Source organism: Macaca nemestrina, chromosome 20 (genome assembly GCF_043159975.1).
Source record: "Macaca nemestrina isolate mMacNem1 chromosome 20, mMacNem.hap1, whole genome shotgun sequence".
Classification (NCBI taxonomy): domain Eukaryota; kingdom Metazoa; phylum Chordata; class Mammalia; order Primates; family Cercopithecidae; genus Macaca; species Macaca nemestrina.
The window spans coordinates 12,136,026-12,148,055 of NC_092144.1; the positions used below are offsets into that span (position 1 = coordinate 12,136,026).

Sequence of the window (12,030 nt, forward strand, 5' to 3'; positions counted from 1 at the left end):
TCACCCAGGCTGGAGTATAGTGATGTGATCTTGGCTCACTGCAACCTCCACCTCCCGGGTTCAAGTGATTCTCCTGCTTCAGCCTCCCAAGTAGCTGGGATTACAAGTGTGTGGCACCATGCCCAGCAAAGTTTTGTACTTTCAGCAGAGATGGGGTTTTGCCATGGTAGGCAGGCTGGTCTCAAATCCCTGACCTCAAGTGATTCGCCCTCCTCTGCCCCCCAAAATGCTGGGATGACAGGCATGAGCCACCGTGCCTGGCCTCTTTTTCTTTTCTTTTCTTTTTTTTTTTGAGACAGGGGATCTCTCTGTAACCCAGGCAGGAGTGCAGTGGTGCAGTCAGCTCACTGCAGCCTTAGTCCCCCCGGGCTCAAGTAATTCTCCTGTTTACTTCAGCTTCCCAGCTAGCTAGGACTACAGGCACACACTACCACACCTGGCTAATTTTATTTTTTGTAGAGACAGGGTCTCACTATGGTTTTGTTGTTTGTTTGTTTGTTATTGCTTTTGTTTTGAGACAGAGTCTCGCTCTGTCACACAGGCTAGAGTGTAGTGGCATGATCTTGGCTCACTGCAACTTCTGCCTCCCAGGTTCAAGCTATTCTCCTGCTTCAGCCTCCCAAGTAGCTGAGATTACAGGCATCTGTCACCACGCCTGGCTAATTTTGCGTTTTTAGTGGAGATGGGGTTTCACCATGTTGGTCAGGCTGGTCTCAAACACTTGACCTCAAGTGATCCACCCACCTGGGCCTCCCAAAGTGCTGGGATTACAGGCATGAGCCACTGTGCCCAGCCTCATTATTTTTACTGTGTGGCTTGGGCCTCAGTCTCCTCACCTATAAGATGGAACATAGCAGCAGTATGTACTCCAAGGTGCTGAGAGAGGGGCCGGGGTGAGGCAGGGTGCCTGTGAGCCCTGTCCCTCTGTGTCCCCTGCCACAGGCCTATGAACGCTCTGAGAGCTTGGAGGTGGCCTTTGTTACTCAGCTGGTGAAGAAGTTGCTTATTATCATCTCACGTCCCGCGAGGCTGCTGGAGTGCCTGGTGAGGGGGCTGGGCATGGGTAGGGGCGGGGGGGTGGATCTGGGGAGCCTGTGGTGAGCCCACTCCTGCCCTGCCTCAGGAATTCAACCCCGAGGAGTTCTACCACCTGCTGGAGGCAGCCGAGGGACACGCCAAGGAGGGCCACCTTGTCAAGACAGACATCCCCCGCTACATCATCCGCCAGCTGGGCCTCACCCGTGACCCCTTTCCAGGTGCTGGCTGGTGGGCGCAGGGGGACTGGGGGTGAGCAGGCACAGACCCCAGCTCGTGCTCACTCTCGGTCCCTCCCTAGACGTGGTGCACCTGGAGGAACAGGACAGTGGTGGCTCCAACACCCCTGAGCAAGATGATCTCTCTGAGGTAAAGCTGGGTGGCCAAGTGGTCAGTACCCTGGTTCCTGGGAGGGCAGGGCAGGGCCCAACTCCAGCTTCTTTGCCCCAGGCTTTGTGGATCTCTTGGTCCTGCACTCTGAGCCTCAGTTTTCCCATCCATAAAATGGGGTTAATAATAGTTCTTCCAGGGCCTGGCGCGGTGGCTCATGCCTGTAATTCCAGCACTTTGGGAGGCCAAAGTAGGCGGATCACCAGAGGTCGGGAGTTCGAGACCAGCCTAACCAACATGGAGAAACCCCATCTCTACTAAAAACAAAAAAATTCAAAAATTAGCTGGGTGTGGTAGCACATGCCTGTAATCCCAGCTACTTGGGAGGTTGAGGCAGGAGAATCACTTGAACCCAGGAGGCAGAGGTTGCTGTGAGCCAAGATCGCGCCACTGCATTCCAGCCTGAGCAACAAGAGCGAAACTCTGTCTCAAAAAATATAATAAAATAAAATAAAATAAAATTGAATTAAATTAAATTAAATAATAGCTCTTCCCCGTGACCTCTTTATTTGTCATGTTAAAATCCATGAAACATAAAATTTAATTTACCTTTTTAACCATTTTAAAATGAACAATTCGTGGCCCGGTGCAGTGGTTTAGGCCTGTAATACAGCACTTTGGGAGGCCGAGGCAGGAGGATTGTTCGTGCTTAGGCATTTGAGACCAGCCTGGGCGGCATAAAAAATCAGCTGGGCATGGTGGCGCATGCCTGTAGTCCCAGCTACTCGGGAGGCTGAGGTGGGAGAATTGTATGAGCCCAGGAAGTCAAGGCTTCTGTAAGCCATGATCACACCACTGCACTCCAGCCTGGGCAACCGAGTGAGACCCTGTCTCAAAAAATGAAATTAAAAATAATAAAGAATAGGCCTGGTGCAATGGCTCATGCCTGTAATCCTACTACTTTGGGAGGACGAGATGGGCGGATCACTTGAAGTCAGGAGTTCAAAACCAGCCTGGCCAACATGGTAAAACCCCGTCTCCACTAAAAATACAAAAAAATTAGCTGGGTGTGGTGGCACATGCCTGTAATCCCAGCTACTTGGGAGGCTGAGGCAGGAAAATTGCTTGAACCTGGGAGGTGGAGGTTGGTGTGATGTGAGCTGAGATCGCACCACTGCACTCCAGCCTGGGCAACAGAGTGAGACTCCATCTCAATAATAATAATAATAATAGTAATAAAGACTAATACTAATAAGTAAATAATTTAGCAGCATTTAGTAATTCACAATGCTGTATAGTCATTAGATCTATGTAGCTGCAGAACTTTTTTATCACCCCAAAGGGAAACTTCACACCCATTACACCCTCCCTCCTCATTCTTCCCTCCTCGCAGTCCCTGGCAACCTCTAATCTATTTTCTCTCTCTGTGGAGTTGCTTTTTCTGGATATTTCCTTTTTTTCTTTTTTTTTTTTTTTTTTGAGACGGAGTCTTGCTCTGTGCCCCAGGCTGGAGTGCAGTGGCGCGATCTCAGCTCACTGCAAGCTCCGCCCCCCCCGGGTTCACGCCATTCTCCTGCCTCAGCCTCCCGAGTAGCTGGGACTACAGGCGCCTGCCACCTCGCCCGGCTAATTTTCTTGTATTTTTAGTAGAGACGGGGTTTCACCGTGTTAGCCAGGATGGTCTCGATCTCCTGACCTCGTGATCCGCCCGTCTCGGCCTCCCAAAGTGTCCTTTTTTTCTTTTCTTTTTTTTTTTTTGAGACAGAATTTCGCTCTCGTTGCCCAGGCTGGAATGCAATGGCATGATCTAGGCTCACCACAACCTCCACCTCCCAGGTTCAAGCGATTCTCCTGCCTCAGCCTCCCAAGTAGCTGGGATTACAGGCATGTGACACCACACCCGGCTAATTTTGTATTTTTAGTAGAGACAGGGTTTCACCATGTTGGTCAGGCTGGTATTGAACTCCTGACCTCAGGTGATCCACCCACCTTAGCCTCCCAAAGTGCTGGGATTACAGGCGTGAGCCACATGCCTGGCGTTTTTCTGGATATTTCCTATAAATGGGATCATATGCTCTGTGGCCTCTTACGTCTGGCTTATTTCACTTAGCATAACATTTCTGAGGTTTATCTATGTTGTTGTAGCTTGTATCACTGCTTCATTCTTTTTTAAAGCTGAGTAATATTCCATTGAATGGTAGATCCATTCATCCACTGGTGAACCTTGGGTTGTCCATCTTTCATCTGTTATAAATAGTGCTCCTATGAACATGGGTGTACAAATATTTGGCTGGACAACTGTTTTGAGTTATTTAGGGTACATGTATAGAGGTGGAATTTCTGGGTCATATGGTAGCTCTATATTTAACTTATAGGGGAATCCTGCATGGGCTTTTGAGCAAGCTAACTGGCTGTATGTGTTAACGGCAGCTCAGCATGGGGAAAATTGCCAATTCTATTTCCAGGCCAGCCACACTTTGGCAGATCTTCCAGATGTCCACTGGAGAGTCCTACCCCAGTGGTCACACATGTGTTTTCTCTGAACTGCCTAGTGTTTTTCAAAAATTTGGGCAGGACATGGTGGCTCACAGCCACCCAGCACTTTGGGAGGGTGAGGCGAGTGGATCACTTGAGGTCAGGAAGTCGAGACCAGCCTGGCCAACATGGTGAAACCCTGCCTCTACTAAAAAAATACATAAAATTAGCCAGGTGTGATGATGTCCACCCGTAATCCCAGCTACTTGGGAGGCTGAGGCAGGAGAACCGCTGGAACCAGGGAGACAAAGATTGCAGTGAGCCGATATTGAACCACTGCACTCCAACCTGGGTGAGAGAGTGAGACAGTGAGGCTTCATCTTAAAATAAATAAATAAATAAAAATAAAATAAGCAAAATATACAAATTGAAAGATTTCTGCTTCAAAATCTGGGTTTGGGCCTTCTCTTGAAAAATCAGAAGTTCTAGGGCTGGGTGTAGTGGCTCATGACTATAATCCCAGCACTTTCGGAAGCCAAGGTGGCAGGATTGCTTGAGCCCAGGAGTTCGAGATCAGCCTGGGCAACATAGCAAGACCCTGTCTCTACTTAAAAAAAAAAAAATAGATGAAGAAGAAGTTCTAATAAAACTGTGGTGGAACCAGCTGAGTGGGGGTGGTCCTGTGATATTGGGTACCTGCCCCTTTGTCACCCATGGCCTCCACCCTGGTCTACTGGCCCCTGAAGATGCTTAAGTTTGTAATCTTTGTTTCAAATTGTGTCTATACAGTCACACAAATATATACACACACCTTTCCTTCATGTATATATTTAAAAGGAATCTCATGATACATGCCATTTGTTTAATTTTTTGAATAGGTAATGGAATGACATCACTCAAAAGTCTAAAACTCTAAAAAGGTATTTATCTCTCATTGTTTGTAGGATTCTGTTATTCCATTTAATCAAACTTGTTAATTGAGTGATTCAAATCTTCCATCTCCCTATTCATTTATCTTGCCTGATTAATCTAAATAGTTTCTGAGAGATATGTGAAACCTTATTCTAAGCAACTTCTTGTAATTCTGCCAATTTTTATGTCAGATATTTTTAGGCTACATTCTTTGGAGCATATAAGTTCAATATTTTTATATATCATAGGTCTTTTTATGTAATGTCTATGTAATATATCTCTTTGTCCCTAAGAAAAATCAAAATAGCTGGGCGTGGTGGCTCAAGCCTGTAATCCCAGCACTTTGGGAGGCCGAGACAGGCGGATCACAAGGTCAGGAGATCGAGACCATCCTGGCTAACACGGTGAAACCCTGTCTCTACTAAACACAAAAAACTGACCAAGCGAGGTGGCGGGTGCCTGTAGTCCCAGCTACTCGGGAGGCTGAGGCAGGAGAATGGCTTAAACCCGCGAGGTGGAGCTTGCAGTGAGCTGAGATCCGGCCACTGCACTCCAGCCTAGGCGACAGAGCAAGATTCCATCTCAAAAAAAAAAAAAAGCCGGGCGCGGTGGCTCAAGCCTGTAATCCCAGCACTTTGGGAGGCCGAGGCGGGTGGATCACGAGGTCAGGAGATCGAGACTATCCTGGCTAACACGGTGAAACCCCGTCTCTACTAAAAATACAAAAAACTAGCTGGGCGTGGTGGCGGGTGCCTGTAGTCTCAGCTACTCGGGAGGCTGAGGCGGGATAATGGCATGAACCCGGGAGGCGGAGCTTGCAGTGAGCCGAGATCACGCCACTGCACTCTAGCCTGGGAGACACAACAAGACTCCGTCTCAAAAAAAAAAAAAAAAAGAAAAGAAAAGAAAAATCAAAATAATCTTCAAGAAAGATATACAGTGAAAAAATCTTACTCCTACCTTTGTTCTCCATTGCCCTATAACCCTGAAATATGATTATATAGTTTTACTTTGCCACTTTTTTTTTTTTTTGAGACAAAGTTCCACTCTTGTTGCCCAGGCTGCAGTGCAATGGTGTGATCTTGGCTCATTGCAACCTCTCTTTCCTGGGTTCAAGCGATTCTCCTGATTCAGGCTTCCAAGTAGCTGGGATTACAGGTGCCCACCACCACGCCTGGCTAATTTTTTTGTATTTTTGGTAGAGACGGGGTTTCACCATGTTGGCCACGCTGGTCTCTAACTCCTGACCTTCAGGTGATCCACTCGCCTTGGTCTCCCAAAGTACTGGGATTACAGGCGTGAGCCACCACACCTGGCCTTTGCCACATTTTTTAACACAAAAACATACAATACATATTGCCTGTTGCATTTTTACACTTCATAAAATACTTTAGAGAACTTTCTAAATCCCTAGACAGTTTCCTCATTATTTTTTTTTTTTTCTTTTTTTTTTTTTTTTTTTTTGTGAGACAGAGTCTCGCTTAGTCGCCCAGGCTGGAGTGCAGTGGCGCGATCTCGGCTCACTGCAAGCTCCGCCTCCGGGGTTCACGCCATTCTCCTGCCTCAGCCTCCCCAGTAGCTGGGACTACAGGCGCCCGCCGCCTCGCCCGGCTAATTTATTTTGCATTTTTAGTAGAGACGGGGTTTCACAGTGTTAGCCAGGATGGTCTCGATCTCCTGACCTTGTGATCCGCCCGCCTCGGCCTCCCAAAGTGCTGGGATTACAGGGGTGAGCCACCGCGCCCGGCCTCCTCATTATTTTTAACAGTGGCACAGTGTTTCTTTATATAACTACCCCACATGTGTTTGTTTGGCTAATTTAACATGTGGATTATTATTTCCAATCTCACAATGAGCAAGATAGTAGATATACCATTTTTCACATGTGCAAGTATATCTGTAGCATAAATTCAAAAGTGAAATTGCTGAGTCAAAGGGAACATGTATTTGTAATTCTGATCTGTACCAAACAGTAATTTACACTCCCAACAGCAAGGTATGAAAGTACCTGTTCATGGCCGGGCGCGGTGGCTCAAGCCTGTAATCCCAGCACTTTGGGAGGCCGAGACGGGCGGATCACAAGGTCAGGAGATCGATCGAGACCATCCTGGCTAACATGGTGAAACCCCGTCTCTACTAAAAATACAAAAAACTAGCCGGGCGAGGTGGCGGGCTCCTGTAGTCCCAGCTACTCGGGAGGCTGAGGCAGGAGAATGGCGTAAACCTGGGAGGCAGAGCTTGCAGTGAGCTGAGATCCGGCCACTGCACTCCAGCCTGGGCGACAGTGCGAGACTCCGTCTCAAAAAAAAAAAAAAAAAAAAAAAAAGAAAGTACCTGTTCAGCCAGGCGCGGTGGCTCACGCCTGTAATCCCAGCACTTTCAGAGGCCAAGGCAGGTAGATCACGAGGTCAGGAGATCGAGACCATCCTGGCTAACATGGTGAAACCCCATCTCTACTAAAAATACAAAAAATTAGCCAGGCATAGTGGCGGGCGCCTGTAGTCCCAGATACTCAGGAGGCTAAGGCAGGAAAATGGAGTGAACCCGGGAGGTGGAGCTTGCAGTGAGAGGAGATCGCAGCCACTGCACTCCAGCCTGGGTGACAGAGCGAGACTCTGTTTCAAAAAAAAAAAAAAAGTACCTGTTCATCCACATATTTGCCCATAGAGGGTGTCAGGTTTTGGATTTTTTTTCTCCCAATCTACTAGGTGAAAAATGGTATTTTGTGGTAATTATAATTTGTCTTTCTGTTATTATAAGTGAGATTGAGTTTTTTTGTTTTTTTTTTTTTTTGAGCTGGAATTTTGCTCTTGTTGCCCAGGCTGGAGTGCACTGCCGCGATCTCAGCTCACCACAACCTTAGCCTCCTCTGTTCAAGTGATTCTCCTGCCTCAGCTTCCCGAGTAGCTGGGATTACAGGCATGCACCACCATGCCCAGCTGATTATATATTTTTAGTGTAAATGGGATTTCTCTATGTTGGCCAGGCTTGTCTCGAGCTCCTGACCTTAGGTGATCCACCTACCTTGGCCTTCCAAAGTGCTGGGATTACAAGCGTGAGCCACCACACCCGGCCGAGATTCCTTTTTTATTTTTTATTTTTTTCTCTTTTGAGACGGAGTCTCACTCTGTTGCCTAAGCTGGAGTGCAGTGGCGTGATCTCTGTTCACTGCAAGCTCCGCCTCCCGGGTTCACACCATTCTCCTGCCTCAGCCTCCCGAGTAGCTGGGATTACAGGCACATGCCACCACACCCTCCTGATTTTTAAAATTTTCAGTAAAGACGGGGTTTCACCATGTTAGCCAGGATGGTCTCGATCTGACCTCGTGATCCACCTGCCTCGGCCTCTCAAAGTGCTGGGATTACAGGCATGAGCCACTGCACCCGGCCCAAATCTTTTAATATGTTTAAGAGCTACAACTGGCCGGGCGCGGTGGCTCAAGCCTGTAATCCCAGCACTTTGGGAGGCCGAGACGGGTGGATCACGAGGTCAGGAGATCGAGACCATCCTGGCTAACACGGTGAAACCCCGTCTCTACTAAAAAATACAAAAAACTAGCCGGGCGAGGTGGCGGGCGCCTGTAGTCCCAGCTACTCGGGAGGCTGAGGCAGGAGAATGGCGTGAACCCGGGAGGCGGAGCTTGCAGTGAGCTGAGATCCGGCCACTGCACTCCAGCCTGGGCGACAGAGCGAGACTCCGTCTCAAAAAAAAAAAAAAAAAAAAAAAAAAGAGCTACAACTGGCTGGGTACAGTGGCTCATGCCTGTAGTCCCTACTCTTTGGGAGGCCAAGGCAGGCAGATTGCTTCAGTCCAGGAGTTCAAGAGCAGCCTGGGCAAGATGGCAAAACCAAATTACTAAAATTAGCCTGGCGTGGTGGCATGTGCCTGTTGTCCCAGCTACCTGGGAGGCTGAGGCAGGAGAATCACTTGAGCCCTAGAGGTGGAGGCTGCAGTGAGCACCACTACACTCTAGCCTGAACATCAGAGTGAGAACCTATCTCGGCCGGGCGCGGTGGCTCAAGCCTGTAATCCCAGCACTTTGGGAGGCCGAGGCGGGTGGATCACGAGGTCAGGAGATCGAGACTGTCCTGGCTAACATGGTGAAACCCCGTCTCTACTAAAAATACAAAAAGCTAGCCGGGCGTGGTGGCGGGCGCCTGTAGTCTCAGCTACTTGGGAGGCTGAGGCGGGAGAATGGCGTGAACCCGGGAGGCGGAGCTTGCAGTGAGCCGAGATCACGCCACTGCACTCCAGCCTGGGAGACACAGCGAGACTCCGTCTCAAAAAAAAAAAAAAAAAAAAGAGAACCTATCTCAAAAAAAAAAAAAAAACACCTCTAACTGTAATTTGTAATTGACTTTCCTCACCTACTTTTGTTCTCTTCAATTGTTAGGCTTTTGTTATTGATTTTTGGGAACTCTTTATATATTTATATATTAGGGTGACTATTTTGTAGGTTTCCTGCTATCTTTTCTAAAGGGAGAAAATGAGAATATGTCTTCAGCGTCAGTCTTGGGTTCAATTCCTGACTTTCTCTTTCATTATGGCACTTGGATGAAGGACTTTCTCATCCTTTCTGTGCCTCAGTTTCTCCATGTGTAAAATGAAATTAAAAGCATCCTGCCGTCATGATGATGATGGAGGTGTGGTCTTCATCTTTTCCCTGAAGGGCCGCAGCAGCAAGGCCAAGAAACCTCCCGGGGAGAATGACTTTGACACCATCAAGCTCATAAGCAACGGTGCCTACGGGTGAGCCACCCGGGGCTCTGGCGGGGGGAGGGTGGCGGAGGCCGGGTGTCTCGGAGGTGACGGCCGGTCCTCGCTCTCTCCCCCTGCAGGGCTGTTTACCTGGTGCGGCACCGTGACACACGGCAGCGCTTTGCCATGAAAAAGATCAACAAGCAGAACTTGATCCTCCGCAACCAGATCCAGCAGGCCTTCGTGGAGCGCGACATCCTCACCTTCGCCGAGAACCCGTTTGTGGTTGGCATGTTCTGCTCCTTCGAGACTCGGCGCCACCTCTGCATGGTCATGGAATATGTGGAAGGTGTGGCTGCCTGTGGGGCCGCAGGGAAGATGGGCCATGCTCACTGGTCAGGGCTGCGGGGTGGCCTGCTTGAGCCACATTCACCATATTGATTAGTCAGCCTGTATGTTTATCCATCTATTTATTTCTGCAGTCGTTGATTTGTCCATCCATTCTCCCTATATATTTATTCAGTCATCTATTGGTTTATTTGTTTTTCATGTCATTCAATATAGATATATTCAGTCTGACCCATTATCCATCCATCTATCCTTCTATCTACTGATTTGGTAATCTATCTGTTTTTCCATCCATACATCCATGAACCTCTTTATTTTTATTTTATTTATTTATTTATTTATTTATTTTTTGAGATGGAGTCTTGCTCTGTCGCCCAGGCTGGAGTGCAGTGGTGCAATCTCGGCTCACTGCAAGCTCCGCCTCCCGGGTTCACGCCATTCTCCTGCCTCAGCCTCCCAAGTAGCTGGGACTATAGGCGCCCGCCACCTCGCCCAGCTAGTTTTTTGTATTTTTTAGTAGAGACGGGGTTTCACCGTGTTAGCCAGGATGGTCTCGATCTCCTGACCTCGTGATCCGCCCATCTCGGCCTCCCAAAGTGCTGGGATTACAGGCGTGAGCCACCGCACCTGGCCATTTATTTATGTTTTGAGACAGAGTCTTGCTCTGTCACCCAGGCTGCGGTGCAGTGGTGCAATCTCGGTTCACTGCAACCTCCGCCTCCCGGGCTCAAGCGATTCTTATGCCTCAGCCTCCTGAGTAACTGGGATTATAGGCCTGTACCACCATACATGGCTAATTTTTCTATTTTTAGCAGAGACAAGGTTTTGCCATGTTGACCAGGCTGGTCTTGAACTCCTGATCTTAAGTGATCTGCCTGCCTGGGCCTCCCAAAGTGCTGAGATTACAGGCATGAGCCACTGTGCCAGGCCTATTATTTATTTATTTATTTATTTATTTATTTATTTATTTATTTATTATTGAGACGGAGTCTCGCTCTGTCGCCCAGGCTGGAGTACAGTGGCGCAATCTCAGCTCACTGCAAGCTCCGCCTCTGTGGTTCACACCATTTTCCTGCCTCAGCCTCCCAAGTAGCTGGGATTACAGGCATGTGCCACCACGCCCGGCTAATTTTTTGTATTTTTAGTAGAGACGGGGTTTCACCGTGTTAGCCAGGATGGTCTCGATCTTCTGACCTCGTGATCCGCCCACCTCAGCTTCCCAAAGTGCTGGGATTACAGGCTTGAGCCACCACGCCCGGCCCTATTTATTTATTTTTGAGACAAGATCTCACTCTGTTGCCCAGGCTAGAATGTGCGATCACAGCTGTGCGATCGCACAGAAGGTGCGATCACAGCTCATTGCAGCCTCAAATGCCTGGGCTCAAGCAATCCTCCCACCTCAGCCTCCCAAATACCTGGGATTATAGGTGCAGGCCACCACACTTGGCTAATTCGTGGGAGGCCAAGGCGGGCAGATCATGAGGTCAGGAGTTTGAGACCAGCCTGGCCAACATGGTGAAACCCTGACTCTACTAAAAATACAAAAATTAGCCAGATGGCACAGTCCTATAATCCCAGCTACTCGGGTGGCTGAAGTGGGAGGATTGTTTAAGCACGGGAAGCAGAAGTTGCAGTGAGCCAAGATCGTGCCATTGCACTCCAGCCCTGGCGACTGAGCAAGACCCTGTCCCACAAAAAAAAAAAAAAAAAAAAAAAAAAAAGTTTTTTTTGGTTTTTGTTTCTTTTGTTTGTTTGTTTTGTTTTTTATGCAGTCTCCCTGTATTGCCCAAGTTGGTCTCCAAGTCCTGGGCTCAAGCAACTGTCCTGCCTCAGCTTCCCAAAGTCCTGGGATTACAGGCACAAGTCACTGAGCCCATCCCATATACCTGTTTATTAATTCACCTTTCCATCTATCCCTCAATTTATCTATGTGGTTGTCCATCTGTTTATCCATCCATATGTCTGTTTACCATTACACACCTATTTTTCTTGTTTCTTTTTTTTTTTTTTTTTTTGAGACGAAGTCTCGCTCTGTCACCCAGGCTAGAGTGCAGTGGCCCAATCTCGGCTCACTGCAAGCTCTGCCTCCCAGGTTCAAGCAATTCTCCTGCCTCAGCCTCCTGAGTCGCTGGGATTACAGGCGTGAGCCATAGCTCTCAGCCCATATATTGTTTTTAATCCATCCGTGCATGTATTCACCCAAATGTTAATCCATCTATTGTCCAAAAACAC

General features: G+C 48.3%; 1 protein-coding gene across 2 annotated transcripts in view; it reads left to right on the plus strand.

Annotated features, from left to right (window-relative positions):
- LOC105465833 (microtubule associated serine/threonine kinase 1) overlaps positions 1-12,030 on the plus strand; it is a 43,949-nt gene that overhangs the window by 17,751 nt on the left and 14,168 nt on the right. For both annotated transcript variants that reach the window (XM_011714553.3, XM_011714494.3), the window contains 5 exons: positions 943-1,044; positions 1,124-1,256; positions 1,337-1,404; positions 9,422-9,501; positions 9,591-9,799. In XM_011714553.3, coding sequence (XP_011712855.1) covers positions 943-1,044; positions 1,124-1,256; positions 1,337-1,404; positions 9,422-9,501; positions 9,591-9,799 — 592 coding nt within the window. The remainder of the gene's footprint in view (positions 1-942; positions 1,045-1,123; positions 1,257-1,336; positions 1,405-9,421; positions 9,502-9,590; positions 9,800-12,030) is intronic.